Below are 18212 nucleotides of genomic sequence, written 5' to 3' on the forward strand. Positions count from 1 at the left end.
TCTTAAACAAAGACACAACCAATTTTCCTCAAAAAAATCTCTCATCTACTTAGCGGAACTTGTCCTTACCCTCAACAACTTCACTTTCAATACAAATCAAAGGGTTCTCACAAGGTCGAACTACACCTGTCTTTTTATTACTACATGAGAAAAAGTTCTAAGCTTATTCCACCATCCCACACACTCTTCCGCCACTACATCAACAAATCCATTGTGATGCTTCCTGTATTCACATGCAGAACACATCGGTTTCATCACTTTCACCACTGACTTCCAGCCTATTTGGCATCAAATTCTCCTGAACTGAATCTGACACTTCTTTTTCTTTTCCAGATCACTCTATCTCCATCTCAGGATAGAATTGCCACTGACATTTTTATGAACCCATCGACACAGCTACTTTGACTACACCTTCCCTATCCTGCCTCTTGTGTGTATTCCAACAGAAATGGCTGGATTAGTCAAACCCAACATTTCAAGTGTCCGGATGATATGTTAATAAATGTACAATCACAACAAAGTAATTTAGGCTTAATTTATTGTCATAAAATACATAGCATAGATAATACACACAAAAATACCACATAGCAAGTCATAAAAATTTCCACATAGATTTCAGGGCTCATGATTCTTCATCACCACTTGATTGTTGTTGTTGCTGATGTAACTCTGAATTCTGACTTGCTAGTGAAACTATCCCTGGGTCCCAGGCACTGATTGCGATCCCAGTCTGGGCAAAATCCAAAAAATGGATGGAAAATTTCATTCATTTATACAAGATCCACAAGTTCAGAGGGACCCAGAAACAGACAAACTCTTTGATCTTTTGCCTCAAAAGAGCCTGTCTTTCTTCAATCACAAACTGTGCCCCGTATTCAGCAGTGTCGAGTTTACCCTTAAAACAATTAGATATTTTAATGGTCACTCCTTATCTATTAGTCCACCAGTGTTTTGAACACAATATTCCTTTGGACAAAGAAGAGCATTAATCTTTACTATAAAATATTCACCCCCCTTTGTAAGTTTTCATTTTTTATTGTTTTACAACATTGAAACACAGTAGATTTATTTTGGCTTTTTTAACACTGATCAACAGAAAAAGACTCCTTCATGTCAAAGTGAAAACCGATCTCTACACATTGATCTGAATTGAGGTTCACTCCCCTTTAATATGACACTCCAAATCATCACTAGTGCAGCCAGTTACTTTCAGAAGTCACATAATTAGTTAGATGGAGATCAGTTTGTGCAATCAACATGTTTCAATTGATTGTAGTAAAAATACACCTGTACCTGGAAGCTCCAACTGCTGGTGAGTCAGAATCCTGGCAAAATCTATACCATGAAGACAAAAGAACACTTCAAGCAATTCCACGACAGGGCTATTGAAAAGCACAAGTCAGGAGATGGATACAAGAAAATTTCTAAGTCAGTAAATATCCCTTGGAGTATAATTAAGTAACTCATCAAGACATGGAAAGAATATGGCACAGCAGTAAATCTGCCTAGAGCAGGCCATCCTCAAAAACTGAGAGACCGTGCAAGAAGGGAACAGGTTAGGGGGCCATCAAGAGACCAATGAAAAATTTTGGAGGAATTACAAGCTTCAGTGGCTGAATTGGGAGAGACTGCACATGCAACAACTGTTTCCCGGGTGCTTCATCAGTCGCAGCTTTATGGGAGAGTGGCAAAGAGAAGGCCACTGTTGGAAAAGAAACTCACATGAAATCTTGGCTCGAGTTATCCCATGTTGGATAGATCCATATGTAGTCCGGCTCTACTGAATAAGTTGGCTGCTCTTATCAACTCTTTTATGACTGATTCTGATTTCAGAAATTTGGAGATTTCTACACCCAAAGGACAAAGAGTTTTCATCCTTTTCACATGTTTATCATTCTTATTCTCGAATTGACTACTTTTTTATTGACTCTCGTTTAATTCCATCTGTAATTGATAGCAATTATGACATTATCGCCATTTCGGATCATGCTCCAATGAAACTTTCTATTAAGTTAATGGATACTTCTTCTACTAATGAACAATGGCGATTTAATTTTAATTTGCTTTAAGACTTGGACTTTGTTAAGTTTATGAAGGAACAGATTGATTTCTTCTTTTCAACTAGTATTATGGAAGAAATTTCCAATGGAACAGTATGGGATGCTTTTAAAGCTTATATTCGTGGACAGGTTATTTCCTATTCTGTTGGTTTGAAAAAAAATGTATTAAGAATGAAATACTTTTGCTGGTTGATAAAATTAAAGAATTGATAAAAAATATGCTATTGCTCCTAGTAAGGAGCTTTATAAACAGAGAGTTGAACTCCAAATGGAACATAGTTTACTATTAACATCCTCGATCGAAAATCAATTAATGAAAACTAGAAGTGAGTTTTATATTCATAGTGATAAATCGGGTAAATTATTAGCTAATCAATTGAAAACTACTTTGGTTAAGCATTAAGTTACTAAGATCCGTAAACATGATGATACTTTGCCAGTTGATCAGGACGAGATAAACAAAACCTATCAAGAATTTTATACTTCTTTATACCATTCTGACATTCCTCATGTTTTTAATATCATGCATGACTTTCTAAGAAAATTGAATTTTCTGAAATTATCACCCGAAGACTGTTTAACATTAGAAACTCCTATTACAGAGGAAGAAATAACAGCTGTAATCTCCTCAATGAATTCCAGTGAAGCACCTGGTCCTGATGGCTTTACAGTGGAATTTTAAAAATATTTTTCCTTTATTCTGTCTCCTTGGTTGTCTAGAATATTCAAAGAAGCAATCAGATTAGGTAAATTACCACAATGGTTTTATAAAGCTTCTATTTCTTTAATTCTTAAAAAGAATAAAGATCCTACTGATTGTGCATCATATAGACTGATATCTCCTTTGAATGTAGATTCAAAAATTTCTTTAAAACTTTTAGCAACTAGGTTAGAGAAGGTATTACCTCAAATTATCTCTGTGGACCAAACAGGATTTATTAAAACTGTTATTCATCTTTCAATATCAGGAGGTTAATGAATATTGTTTATACTCCCTCACTTAACACTCCGGAATGTATTATTTCATTAGATGCTGAGAAAGCTTTCGATGGAGTTGAATGGCCTTATTTATTTAGTGTGTTCGAGAAATTTAATTTTAGTCCGATATTTATATCCTGGATTAAATTGTTATATCATACCCCTGTAGCTTTGGTTTGTCCTAATAATCAAAGATCTCCCCTTTTTTCGTCTATCTCGGGGTACCAGGCAAGGATGCCCTCTTAGTCCATTATTATTTAATATTGCCATTGAACCTTTGGTAATTGCTATCCGAGACTCGCCTAACATTTTTGGTATTACCCGTGGAAATGAAATACATAAATTATCATTATATGCAGATGATTTGTTATTATATATCTCTAATCCAGAGAAATCAATTCCTGTTATTTTATCTTTGTTGGCTCAATTTAGTAACTTTTCTGGTTATAAATTGAACCTTAATAAGAGTGAACTATTTCCCCTAAATAAGCAGGTTCCTATTTATGGATGTCTACCATTTAAATTGGTTACTGACTCTTTTATATATTTAGGGGTTAAAATCATGAAAACGCATAAAGATTTACTTAAAACTAATTTTTTACCTTTAATTGATCAGAATAAACTTTTGTTTACTAAATGGTCTCCATTGTCTTTGTTAGTGATCGGTTGGATCAATGCTATCAAGATGATTATCTTGCCTAAATTTTCATATATATTTCAAACGGTACCAATTTTTATTCCAAAATCTTCTTTTGATAATGTTGATTCAAAAATTTCCTCATATATATGGCAGAACAAAAACCCTAGGTTAGGTAAAAGGCATTTACAGAAATCTATAAAAGAGGTGGGGGAGGGGTTAGCGCTCCAGAATTTTAGATTTTACTATTGGGCAATTAACATTCGATACTTAAAATTTTGGTGACAGGACTTAGATGTAATTTCAAGTCCACATTGGGTAAATCTTGAATGTAATTCTTTACAAGGGTTTTCATTGGGTTCTATTTTAGGGACCTTGCTTCCTTTTATTCTTTCTAAATTATATAAACAAATGAATAACCCAATAGTTAAACATACTTTATGTATATGGTTTCAATTTCAAAAATTTTTTGGGTTGAACCAATTTATTTTAGCAAGTCCTGTTATATCTAATTTCTTTTTTCAATCTTCCACTATGGATCAAGCTTATTTAGATTGGAAAATCAAAGGTATAGTACAATTTCGTGATTTATTTTTGGATAATTGTTTTATGTCCTTTGAAGAATTATCTAGTAAATATAATTTGCCGAGATCTCACTTTTTTAGATAACTACAGGTTAGAAACTTTTTAATTACTGTTTCTCCTAATTTTCCGCATCTATATCCAATGGATATTTTGGAAAAAAATTTAGATTTAAATCTTTTTCAGAAAGGTGTTGTAGCAATTATTTATAACATAATTATGAATTTATGTCCTGATGTATGTAATAAAATTAAAACTGATTGGGAAAGAGAACTTAAGATCACGGTACCGATTGAAAAATGGGAAAAAATTCTTCAATTAGTTAACTCATCCTCTATATGTGCTAAACATGCATTGATACAGTTTAAAGTAGTGCACAGGGCTCATATGTCCAAAGATAAATTATCTCGTTATTACTCTTATATAAATCCTATATGTGATAGATGTCATTCCGAGAGAGCTTCTTTAGCTCACATGTTTTGGTCATGTCCTTTGTTGGAAAAATATTGGAAAGATATTTTTGGTATTATTTCAATGGTTTTGAATATAGACTTACAACCTCACCCAACTACTGCTATTTTTGGGTTACCAATGATAAAATCAAATCATCTGACCTCTTCAGCTGGTCGGATGATTGCATTTCTTACTTTAATGGCTAGAAGATCTACTTTGCTGAATTGGAAAGAGATTAATCCTCCTACCACATTTCATTGATTTTCTCAAACTATGTTGTGTTTAAATTTGGAAAAAATTAGATGTGTTGTTTGTGATCCCTCTATTAAGTTCAAAAAGACTTGGAGGCCATTTATTCAACATTTTCATATGACCTAATTTGACCTTTTCCAAACTTATTTTATTTCTTTGTAATATTGGTTGAGAGGAACGGAGTCGTCGACACTGAGGTTTTCTCCTTTCTCTTTTTTTACGATGTTACAAACAGCCCATGTCTTTTTTTAGTTTAGTTGATTAATTCTGTTTAGATTAGTTTTTTATTGGGGGGTTATAATTTTTTTTTCCTTTTTCATGAATTTTTTTAGATATTTTTCTTTTTTATATATTGTTCATTTGTATCCTATATTGTTGGGAGTTTTATTATGTAAGTGTCAACTGGCTTTATAATCACTTATGCTAATTATAACAATGTATTCCCAATAACTTTGTACCATTATCATGTTATGTTTATTTTTATGAAACTAATAAAAGGATTGAAAAAGAAAGACATCTTGGTTAGAGTTTGCTAGAAGTCATGCGGGAGACTCTGATAAAACCAAAATTGAGCTTTTTGGCCATCATACTAAATATTATGTTAGGCGTAAGCCAAACACTGCATATCATCAAAAACACACCATTCCTTCTGTGAAGCATGGTAGTAGCTGCATCATGCTCTGGGGATGCTTCACTGTAGCAGGCCCTGGAAGGCTTGTGAAGGTAGAGAGTAAAATGGATGCAACAAAATACAGGGAAAACATGGAGGAAAACCGGATGCAGTCTGCAAGAGAACTGCAATTTGGGAGAAGATTTGTTTTCCAGAAAGACAATGACCTCAAGCATAAAGACAAGATTACTCAGTAATGTTTTAAAACAACAAAGTTAATGCCCTGAGGTGGCCAAGTCAGAGTCCAGACCTCAATCCAATTGAGAGTTTGAGGCTGGACTTGAAAAGGGCTGTTTGCTCATGATCCCCATACAATCTGACTGAGCTTGAGCAGTTCTGTAAAGAAGAATGGGGAAAATTTGCAGTGTCCAGATGTGAAAAGCTGATAGAGACTTATCCACACAGACCCAAGGTGGTAATTGTTGCCAAAGGTGCATGGACTAAATACTGACTTTAAGGGGGTGAGTAATTATGCAATCAATTATTTTGCGTTGAATAACTGTAATAAATTTAAACCAATTTGTGGAAATTTGCTTTCACTTTGACACAAAGGAGTCTTTTCTGTAGATCAGTGTCAAAAGAGCCAAATTAAAGCCACTGTGATTCAATGTTGTAAAACAATAAAACATGAAAACTTCTAAGGAGCGTGATTAGTTTTTATAGACACTCTATGTGAGTGATAGTACACCTGATTCTGCTATGGATTTCTATTGTGGACAGAGAGTGGGAAGGAGTCTGGGAGAGGAAAATCATGGTTGGGAAAACGGGAAGGCAGAGGGGAGAGAGCAGGAAGCACCAGAGGGACATTCTGTAATGATCAATAAATCAATTATTTGGAATCAAATGACCTTGTCTGATTTCCCAGGTCTGGGTGTGTCTGCACCCACGCCAATCCACACTGAAGATAAGTGCTACTGAACTTATCATTATTTTCAGTGATTTATTTATTACAAAAAGTAACTGTGTAGTGACATGCATTTCCTTTGTATCTGCATTCTGTTATTTGGAACAATATAATACAATGGATATATACAAATATTCTGACTATCTAAATGAAACTTCAATTTGAATTATTTCAGGTCTGAGAATACGCCTGTTCTACTTTTCTCTAAAGCTACTAAGCTGCTTTTTGTATATTGTTCGTGTGCTGCTCGATGATCCCAGAGAAAGAAATGGATGGTACGTACAAAATCAAAGTTTTATTCTAACTCTTATTGATATCTTATTACAGTACATTTTAAAAACTTATCAAAATAAAGCACCATAATTATAAAGCATTCCCCAAGAAAAGTGAAGTTCTTCTTTGTGTCACTATTCATTTAATGCTGCTCTATCAAAATCATGTGACCACTAAATTTTTGAATTATTTGCTGAAACGTGTGAATTGCATACCAGGTTTTGGACAAGTGAAGGCTAATTGTACAATATTCTCATGTGGAACCATGTGGGATGCTGATTATGTAAGTTGCACTGCCTTTGGCCGCTTCAGTTTTGTGTACTTTGAGGGAGCTTTAAAAATGCAATCAGGACTTCTGTGTGCCTCTGCTAATTTCATTTAAAATATGTATATCCCGAAACATCCAAATTTTACATCCAAAATTCACTTTGTACATTGCACTAGAGGGCTTTAGATGGTGTTGAATAGATCTTTTGAAAAAAAAGAAAATATTAATGATGATTATGAAGACACGTAGTCCTCTTTTATTGTCATTTAGTAATGCATGCATTAAGAAATGATACGATATTTCCTCCAGTGTGATATCACAAAATTATAACATATAGTTACAACAGTGCAACAATACCATAACTTGATTTAGAAGTCCATGAGCATAGTAAAAGTTCAAAGTCTCTCAAATGTCCCACATCTCACGCAGGCGGGAGAAAGAAGAAAAATTCTCCCTGCCATGCCGACCATAGTCCAACTCTGAGTCAACCGAAAACTTCGAGCTCTTCTCAGCTCTTTGACACCGAGTACTGAGCGCCATCTCTGTCCGAACGATTCGATCTCAACCTCAGTCGCCAATAGCAGGCAAAGCCGGGGATTTTGAGGCCTACCCTCTGAAAGATTCCCGACCACGCAGTAATGACAGCAGCGAACGAGTGTTTCAGAAATTTCTCCAGATGTTCCTCTATGCTTTCACGTCCATTCTCCATCAAATCAGAATTGTCCACAGCCCCTATTTAACAGATACGATACCATTTTTCACCGGAGGGCTGCGCACGCACAGGCGCGCTACTCTCTCTCCTCCTGCCTATTAATATTAGAATCTTTTCACCACTGTGTAATATTCAATATAATTTACAGTAACAATTAATATTGTATGTTACAAAGTAAGGAATAATGGGCATAATTCTGTAATTTGAGAACATATTGGTCAATACATTTTTCACTAGATCACCATAAATATCATGTATCTAGTTTTAATGATTTCAACCAAATGTCACTGAAATTAATCAAATTTATTACCGTAAATCTAATCACTTGGCTTTTCTCAAACTTGGCAATAACTATTGATCAACCATAAAATTATGACTTAAAAATGACAGGTGGAATTTCTTGTGATTTTTTAAGAATTGTTTTTAATTGTAGTATCTAAAGTCATGGAGCCTTAGAAATGGACAGCTCATAAGCTGGTCCTTCAGGCCATCACATCTATACTGGCTATCTATACCGGGGGTCCATGGACCTCTCAGTTAATAGTAGGGGTACGTGGCATAAAAAGGGTTGGAAACCCCTGATCTATGCACATTCTGTGGCATTCAGTGCCTCGGTAATTCAGACGCTCATCCAGTTACTTCTTAAGTGTTGTAAGGGTAGCTGTTTCCACCACTGTATAAGACAGTGCAGTCCAGTTTGTAGCCACCCTCTGGATGAAAAATAACTTCCTCCAGTTACCTCTAATCCTTTTATTCATCACTTAAACTTATGCTGTCTGGTTTAGACATCTGGAAAATAGAAACATACCTTACTATCCACCCTATCTATGACCCACATTATTTTGTTGGATCCCTCCTCAGCCTCTCCCACTCCACGGACCATAAACCCAGTTTAACCGGTCACTCCTCTGTCCCTGAAACTGCCCATTCCAGGCAACATCTTATAAATCTCTTCTGAACCTACCACAGTGCATTCACGTTCTTCCTGTAGTGTAGTGGCCATAAGTGCATACAAAAGACTAGTTGGGCCTAACTAAGGTTTCATAAAGTTGTACTATGTCTTCCATGCTCTCATTTTATGTGCCCTGGTAATAAAGGCCAGGATCCTGTATGCTTGCCTGTTTAGGCATCCACCTACAAGTAAACCATGGTCCATTATGTAAACAGAACCATCATTTCAACTTTTGTGCTCTGTGTTCCATGTAATACTAGGCATACACAGTCCTGCTTACCGCCCTCCTTCACAGCTCTGTCCACTTTCACCCTTCCCTCCTCTCAACTGCCTTGGTTTTATTTGCCTCCATCTATCACCACCAACACCACCCCCTCCCTCCACCTCCTCTCTTTCAACTCCCTTACCTGGATCGATCTGCTTACCATCCTTCGGTAACTTGGGTCCACTTCATCACTCCCCCATCCTCTTTATACCAGCTATCTTTCTTCACCTCCCTTAGGGCTGATGCAGGGCTTTGACCCAAAATGTCGACAGTTCCTTATCCTTACCCCCCCCCCCAAAAATGATACTGCTTGATCTGTTCAATTCCCCCAGTAGGCTGTTGCTTCTTTTTCCCATATTGTCGCATTTACAGTTTCTGAGTCCCCTTGAGTGTATGTTAAGGTATATTCTGAAATGAACTGACTTGATTGTGGAATGTGTTCGAATCATCTAGTATTAGGTTTTGAGATTGTACTGTAGGTCATGTCATTGGTTGGAAAGGCAAAAACCATCACCATTCATCTTCCCTTTCTGTTGACTGAGAAAGATTAAAATTTCACCCAGGCTTTACTATTAACATTTATGTAGGAGTGATACAAATGAAGGAATTGAAAATTATGTGGTTGATGGTTGATCTAGCAGTCCTCATGGGTCTGGAAACTTGATAATATAAGGCAAGGGGGAGCTTTGTACTAAGGTTAAAAAACCATGAAAATATGCAGACATTTCCTCGTCAGTAGCTATAGCTGGACTTGATGCCAGGAGTAGCAGCTGCAATAGAAAATTAGATGACACGCTTGGTTAGTAAAAGATCAGATATTGCATTCATAAGTAGGAACATGCACAACCATTTCTCCCAAAAGGAGATCCCATCAACACTGGCTTTACATTGGAGCAATTCTAATCCCACCTTGGATGAAATCAGTCTCAATGTACTGCTGATAAGGAATGTATATTTTGGACTACTTGAAAAATTTCAGAAGAATATATATTGCGACTTTTATCAGTTGGTTACGTGACATTAATAAATGTTGCAATTTACAATTATAATTTATTACTAAAACTAAATGTGCAAAACATACTATTTAGTGAATAATGGTGATGTACAGACAAACATTAAATCCACCAGACTGATCTGAAATGTTAATTTTGTGTTTTGTTTTATAAAGCTGGGGCTGCTCCAGTCAAAACCACACTCTCAGCAAGATTGACCGGTAAGTTCTCAGTTGTTTTGTAAGTATTATTTACATTTTATATGCATTAATTAATATAAAATATGCTTAATAGAATAGGAGCATGAATCAAAGTTTCCTCAGCAGAAATGTCACAATTAAGGTGGTTGGCATGGAGTGAATAAGTACAGTAAGTTCCCAGACCTCTTATTAATTTAGAACAGGTGTTGCCAACCTTTTAAATGCCATCAACTCCTACCATTATTGAAGGGGTTTGTGGAGTCCAGGTTGGGAACCCCTGCTTTAGAATTTATGAGGATTTCCCAAAAGGCTAAATCTTTTGAATTGAATTCTTGAAATTGCTACATAATTACAGTCATAGTTCAGCCAACAACACCCATATACTTGATCAGGAGCCCTCTGTGACTTTGTTTCACATGCTCATCTAGATAGTTCTTAAATGCAGCAAGAATGTTCATTTTCATTTTTAATTTTTTTTTATTAATTATTATTGAAAATCAACAAAAAACATTAAAGTAATCAAGTCAACATATCAATATGTAGAATAAGAGTTAAACTATCAACCAAGCTAAACAATATATCAATAATAGTAAGAAAAAAACAAAATGTTAAAGCATTTTTTTTGGAAAAAAGAAAAAAAGGAAAAAAGAACCCCTACTAACTAAAACAAAAAAAAACCCTACTGACAAAAAAAAAACGAATAAAAAAATCCATTGGGAGCACAAACCCGGAGCTGTACACCATACAAGCTTCCATAAAAGAAAGACATCAATCTGCCAACCAAATCCATTTACCCAAGAATCAGAAGGGGACCACCTTAACTAACTCAAATCAAATGATAGTAGCAGGCAAAAGAGCTCCACCTTTTCTCAAAGTCAAATTGAGGATCAAAAGATTGACTTCTGATTTTCTCCAAACTAAGACATAACATCACCTGAGAGAACCATCGTATCGAAGTGGGAGCAGAGGCATCTTTCCATTTTAATAAAATAGCCCTTCTGGCCAATAATATGACATATGCAATTACATGTTGGTCCGATATAGAAATACCGTGAACAAACTGTCAATTTAGTAGGTTGTAAATTAATTTTTAAAGCTTTAGAAATTATAGAAAAAATAGATTTTCAAAACTGTTTCAATACAGAACACGACCAAAACATATGTGTCAATGTAGCTGTCTCAGTTTTACATCTATCACACTGACTATCAACATTAGGAAATATTTTAGACAGTCTCTCCTTTGTCAAATAATAACGATGTACAATTTTAAATTGAATTAGAGAGTGACTGGCATAAATCGAAGAAGAGTTAACCAACTTCAAAATTTGCAGCCAATTCTCTGTAATCAAGGTCATGTTAAGCTCTCTTTCCCAATCTTGCTTAATCTTAAGTAAAGGATATTTAACCAGCTGTAATAGTAATTTATAAATTTTCCCAATAAAACCTTTCACTAAAGGATTCATTTTTAAAATAATGTCTAACAGGTCCAAATCTTGTATATATGGAAAATTACTTAAATATTCTTGTAAGAAATGTCTAACCTGAAGATATTGCAAGAAGTGTGAGTACAAGAGAGAATATTTAGTTACTACTTTCTCAAAGGACATCAATTAGCATTCTTGAAACAGATCCATGCAGGAATATACTCCTTTATTCCTCCAAAGAGAAAAGGTAGGATCACAAAATGAAGGTTTAAATAAATAGTTTTGATAAATTAAACTAAGAAGGTTAAATTTTGTTAAGATTTTAAAAAATCACGAAACTGGTACCAAATTCGTAATGACTGCTTAATCATAGGTTATAAATTTAGAATAGAAATTTTGGCTAGTTGTGCAGGTAAAGAGGCTCCTAATAACGAAGTTCAGTAAAATTGTAAAATTGTAAAATTGTCTCACAGTTTTCAATTCCCAATCAACCCAAGGTTCATTTTTATCAGTCCAATATAACCAGGAACACACATAATGTATATTAACCGCCCAATAATAAATTATTAAATTAGGTAAAGCCAGACCTCCATCTTTTTTTAAATTTTTGTAAATGATATTTTCCAATTCTTAGTCTTTTATTATTTCAAACAAAAGATGAAATAATGGAATTAACCTGATCAAAAAACTTCTTAGTTAAAAAAAAGGAATATTTTGAAATACATATAAGAATTTTGGTAAAATCATCATTTTAACTGCATGAATTCGACTGGCTAACGAAAGTGTAAGTGGATTCCATCTAGAAAATAATTGCTTCATAAAATCCACTAAGGGAACTAAATTAGCTCTATAAAGGTCTCCATAATTTTTGGTGATGATAATACCTAAATATTTGAAAGAGTCCGTAACTTTAAAAGGAATGTCATCATATATAGTAGAGCTACTAGGACTTGATTTTTCAATCCCTGTGGTAAGTTGGCACTCTCGATGTTTGCAGTGGGTTTGGAGTGGTGACAAGGAGGGAGGGTAGGTATGTCATTGGGGTCATCTGGTGGGCACCCTCCTTCTTTGACGTTTCGTTGATAAGCCCACGATGTCTCCAGAGGGCTCAACGGTGCTACCTGGCGTCCCAGATACACCCCCCTCAGTTCCATACCCTCCTGTCTTCATCTTGCAGCCCAGTTGTTGTCTTTCCTTTTAATCCAAATCCAATTGCTGCTTTCTTCTGCTGCCCTTGACAAGGACTTGAAGGAGAATCATTTAGAGGAAATAATTAACTTTTATGCAGGTTTAATTTATATCCTAAAAACTTTCCAAATTCATTTAATAATTTGAATAAACTAGGAATGGATTCTTAAGGATTCGAGACATAAACTAAGAGATCATCAGCATAAAGGGAGATCTTATGAATAATCCCATTTATGGAAATTCCTTGAATTTGTTTAGCTTCACGAAGTGCAATAGCCAAAGGTTCCAACACCAAATTAAATAACATGGGACTTAACGGACATCCTTGTCTCGTACCCCGCAAAAGGTGAGAAAAAGGAGATCTGCAATTATTAGTAATAACAGTGGCAATAGGGCTTTTATATATCATTCTAATCCACTTATTAAAATTAGTATCAAAGTTGAATTCCTCTAAATGTTAAATAAGTATTTCCATTCAACTCTATCAAATGCCTTTTCAGCAACAAGAGAAACAACACATTGGGGAGTCTTAGAAAGGGATGAGTATATTAATATTTAACAGTTTCCGAGTATTAGAAAAGGAATAACGGCCCTTTATGAAACCTATTTGGTTCTGAGAAATAGTTTTAGCTAGAATATTCTCCAGTCGATTAGCCATTATTTTTGAAAGAATTTTAGCATCCACATTTAATAATGAAATAGGTCTATATGAAGCACAATCAGTAGAGACTTTATCTTTCTTAAGAATTAAAGAGATAGAAGCTTCATAAAATATGGAAGGTAACTCTCCTAACAAAAAAGAATCTTTAAGCATTTCCAACATATAAGGAATAAGCAATTCTTCAATTTTTTTTATAAAATCCTACAGAAAAGCCATCCAATCCAGGAGCTTTACCAGATTGCATTGAAAGAATAGCTTTCTGAATTTCTTTTTCAGTAAAAGGAGTATCAAGAGTTTGTTGATCTTAAACAGATATTCTAGGAAAATCAATCTTTTGTAAAAAGACATTCATTTTAGAAGGATCAGCTGGAAACTGAGTTTTCTAGAGTTCACTGTAAAAGTCTTGAAAAATTTTATTAATGTCTTCATAATTACAAGCTAAACTATCATACCCCTTATGCATTTTAAAAAAATTGTCTTTTAGCTCTAGCTGCCTTTAGTTGGGATGCTAAGAGCTTATTACTTTTATCTCCAAACACATAAAATTGACTTTTTAATTTAAGCAAATTTCTTTCAATAGGATAAGTTAATAGTAAATCATATTGTGATTGAAGTTCAACCCTTTGTTTAAATAAATCAATATTAGGAGAGACTGCATAAGTATTATCCAAGTTTTTAATTTGTTTTGAAATCCTCTGTAACTCCTTTTTTGTCTGTTCCTTAAGCTTAGCCAAATAGGAGAGTATCTGACCTCACAAATATGCTTTAAATGTATCCCATATAATCAAGTTCGACACATCTCCCGTATTATTAAAAAGAAAAAAATCTTTTTTCTGGGTCTCAATAAATTTGACAAAGTCCGAACTTTGTAATAAATTTTCTGGAAAACGCCAAGGCAAGTTTACATTACTAACATCATTTAATTCAAAAATAAGCTTAAAGGTGCATGATCCGAAACAACAAGAGCGTCATATTCACATTTCTGGACTTTCATCAAAAATCAGAAATCAGCTATAAAATAATTAATTCTCGAATTTTTTTATGAATATGTGAATAAAAAGAATAATCTCTATCATTAGGATGTAGATTTCTCCGGATTTCGATCAAACCATAATCAATTAACGAGGAATTAATAAGTGATGCTGAACAACTCAGAAGCTGCTGATTGGTTGAGCACTTGTCAATCAAAGGATTTAAACAACTGTTGAAGTCACCCCCACCATCAGCAACATATATTCATTTAAGTCTGGTAATAAACCAAAAACACTTTTTAAAAAAGGATCATCTACATTAGGTCCATACAGATTAAACAGGACAATTTTTCTATTACTATTTGTTCCTTTAACAATTAAAAATCTACCATTAATATCTGAGATGACGTCTTCTTGGATAAATAAAATGTTAGATTTAATAAAAATAGATACTCCCTTTGTTTTATTTTGACAAGTAGCATGGTATAAGAATGTCCACTTTCACCACCCAGTTAGGTAGTGCAATGCCCTCTAGATGAATAATGTTATTTGTCAGAACCCCCTCAATGTCTTATCCCCTTCTCTAAACCTATTCTGTTTATTTTTGACACCTCCATCTCAGGGAAAATTTTCAACTTTCTAGCCTTTCTGTGCCCCTCATAATTTCATGTATCTCTATCAGTCCTTCCTTCAGCTTTTTCTACCCCAAGGAAAACAAGCCCAGTCTATCCTGTCTCTCCTCATAAACAAGACACTCCATCCCAGGTAATATCTTAATGACTATTCTTTGCACACTCTCTAGTCCATCCATGTATTCCTTACAGTATGGTGGCCAGAACCGCACACACCACTCCAACTGTGACCTAACTAATGTCTTATAACATTGTTCCATAATCTCTTTGCTCCTAAATCCTATTTTCCGGCTAATGAAGATTAATATCCTATGTGGTTTCTTCATCATCTTAGCTATTTGCACTGTCATCTTCCCGAATCTTTATTCATATACGCTGAGAGTCCTCTATTCCTCAATACCTTCTAGGACTTTACCAGTCATGGTATATATTCTACTCATAGTGGTTCTTGCAATGTGCATCATCTTGCTCTCAGAGGATTAAATTCAATCTGCATTGCTCCGCCTGTTTTACCAGCTAACTAGTATCATCCAATAGCTTAAGACTGTCCTCCTCTCCATGAAATATTGATGCAGGGGCTCTACCTGAAATATCAACCATCACTCTGCCTCCATACGTACAGAGGCCACCAGGCTCCAGGACCGCTTCTATCCTGCTTTTATGACTATTGAACAGTCCCCTAGTATGATAAAATAGACTCTTTTGACCTTGTAATCTACCTCATCAGTTTTGGCATCCAATTTGTCAACTTGCCTTGGATCCCATGGACACATGATTGCTTGTGTCCTTTGAAGTACATGTTGATTGGCACTTTTGATGTCTACTTGTGGCTGCACTACATACAAAATGAAGTGCTACTCTTGCTGACAGCACTTATCAAACCTGTACCCTTGATACCCTGGGTTCAACTAGGTGGACGATTAGCCAGTTGTTTTCCAAGTGCCATCACACACTGATCTGAGAAATGTATATCACCATTTCTTTATTGTTAATCAGTCAAAGTCAGAGCTAAAAACAATACTCCACACCAGAGATGCTGCAATCTTGCAGTCAGTACTTCATCATGCTAAAAGCCTTGGGAAATTAGTACTATCAGTAGCAATGCTGACAATCTGGACAGAATCATTAAAAGAGAAGTTTTTGCTTTGGTCACTTTAGAGAGGTCATTGATTTTTTTTCTGCCATCGTATCTTAAGCTTACCCACTTACATCACAAATGTCATTTTAAAGATGAGGTGGTGTGTGTGTGTGTGTGTGTGTGTGTGTGGGGGGCGGGGGAATGAGGGTAGATAGTGAGAATTACACCCCGCTATCTGGACTAGATCCTCCGCAGCTTGGAAGTACTGATGCCCAAACTGAAGGTGTTGCAGACAGATCTCTCCTTATGGACTGACTTTCCATCTTGCATGTAGAATACACCATTCTGAGGTGCTGACTGACTTACCACCTGTATTAAATAAAATGCAGATGTTAAAAGATTGAAATAAAAACAGAAATATATGAAACACTTGGCACGTTAGGAAGTATCTGGGGAAGGAGAAGCAGAGAAGTACCTCACCTGAAACATTAACTCTGTTTCTTTTTCCTCAAAAACAGCCTGACCTGATGAGTGTTTTCACCATTTTCTGCTTTTATCATCAAATGCTTGAGTTCCAGGACTCGGTCCCTTTTCCCATCATCTAAACAACCCTCACCCTTTCTCCCTTACCTGAACAAGGAACAGTCAGTGGTACTGCCAGACAAACACCTAAATCATTATAACATGAAATTTATGGACTTTAAACATTATATGGTAGGTTGAAATGCATAATGTTTATCAATTTGAAGTTAGGTTCATGAGTTTATTTTGACTAAGCGTGTCAAGTTATACTTTTATTTCTGAGATGACAATTTTAGTAATTTTACTGGTATATTGTACGTCATTTTCCATAAGTACCTTGTATATTATGAGCTGAAAGTAAGCTAATATGAGCATTGCCTCAAACATAATTGAAATACAAACTAACCAAAGTTACCAATTTGATTTACCATCAGGTCTCCTATAATCTGGGTAGAAAGAAGTCTTCCCTTATGGGGTTTACAGGTAAGAAATGACCATTGGTACAGATAACTTGATAAGAAAACAATCACTAGAAATAATGCTAATTTTTTTCTGAGGTTCTGAGGCTAGACTTGGATTAGAAAATTGAGCAACAGACAAAATAGCTTTTCTCTCGTTACACTTGTTGATAATTCTGCTTTGATAGTAAAGAGACTATCAAAGATAATGAAATTTACAGGAAGATCTTGTTTCCTGCTTGACATTGCTGCCTGATACACCTCCAACAGTGCCCAGATGTGAGCTGCAGGGTCGTCAGCCGGAGACCACATTCATTGGTGTTTCACTCCCTTAGCCCTGGTACATCCCCTGGTGACGGAGCAATAGCAGGGATGTCACCCTGACACCCCCTGCAGCTTGCAGTTGGGTTAGTCGTCCCCCAATTTCTGTCCTTCCTCCTCAGTTACTGCCAAAAACTGCCCTTTCCTGCCTCTTCAGCTAGGATAGATGATGGTCCTCCTGCCAGCCAGCTTCCTTACATTCAGCTGCCAGGTCTGACTACTTCAGCCTCTTCCACTGGTGGGCAGCCTCCACACCTTCCTTCCATGGGATGGTTAACTCAGTGAGGATGGCTGTCGTGGCAGCTATGGACCACAATACTATGTCTGGACAGAGAGATGTGGTGGTGATTTATGTGGGGAACTGTAGCTGTCTGACGAGATCTGTCCTCATGTTCCACTCCACTCCTTGCCTGTGGAGAGGAGTGCTGTCTTAGGCGGATGCATTCAGAGCTTTTAACAGCCTTAACAAATGGGGTGAGTTGTCATCCCATTAGGGAAATGCTGCTTCTCACATCCCACCTGCAGGTCTCTAGGAAAATTCCACCTGGTTGTGCCACTATCTGTAGCATCCTTGGGACAGTGCAGTCTTGTGTTTTGCCTGGATGTGTTGGAGGTTGACATTGGTGGTATCACACAGAGGGCAGCTTTCCTCACTGCCGAACCACTGGTGAAGGTTTCAGGGACAGGGTAAGGTGTCATAGGTTGCCCTGATGAGGAAGCTAAGTCTGGCTTGTGGAATTTTCACAGGTCAAGCCAGCT

At 35.9% G+C, this 18212-nt stretch overlaps 1 protein-coding gene across 3 annotated transcripts in view; it reads left to right on the plus strand.

The window, feature by feature from the left end:
* kcnt2a (potassium channel, subfamily T, member 2a) overlaps positions 1–18212 on the plus strand; it is a 976808-nt gene that overhangs the window by 314531 nt on the left and 644065 nt on the right. For all 3 annotated transcript variants that reach the window (XM_072274729.1, XM_072274730.1, XM_072274731.1), the window contains exons 3-4: positions 6712–6811; positions 17109–17157. In XM_072274729.1, the coding sequence (XP_072130830.1) occupies positions 6712–6811; positions 17109–17157 (149 nt within the window). The remainder of the gene's footprint in view (positions 1–6711; positions 6812–17108; positions 17158–18212) is intronic.

The sequence above is a fragment of the Mobula birostris genome, chromosome 12 (assembly GCF_030028105.1).
Source record: "Mobula birostris isolate sMobBir1 chromosome 12, sMobBir1.hap1, whole genome shotgun sequence".
In the NCBI taxonomy this organism is placed as follows: domain Eukaryota; kingdom Metazoa; phylum Chordata; class Chondrichthyes; order Myliobatiformes; family Myliobatidae; genus Mobula; species Mobula birostris.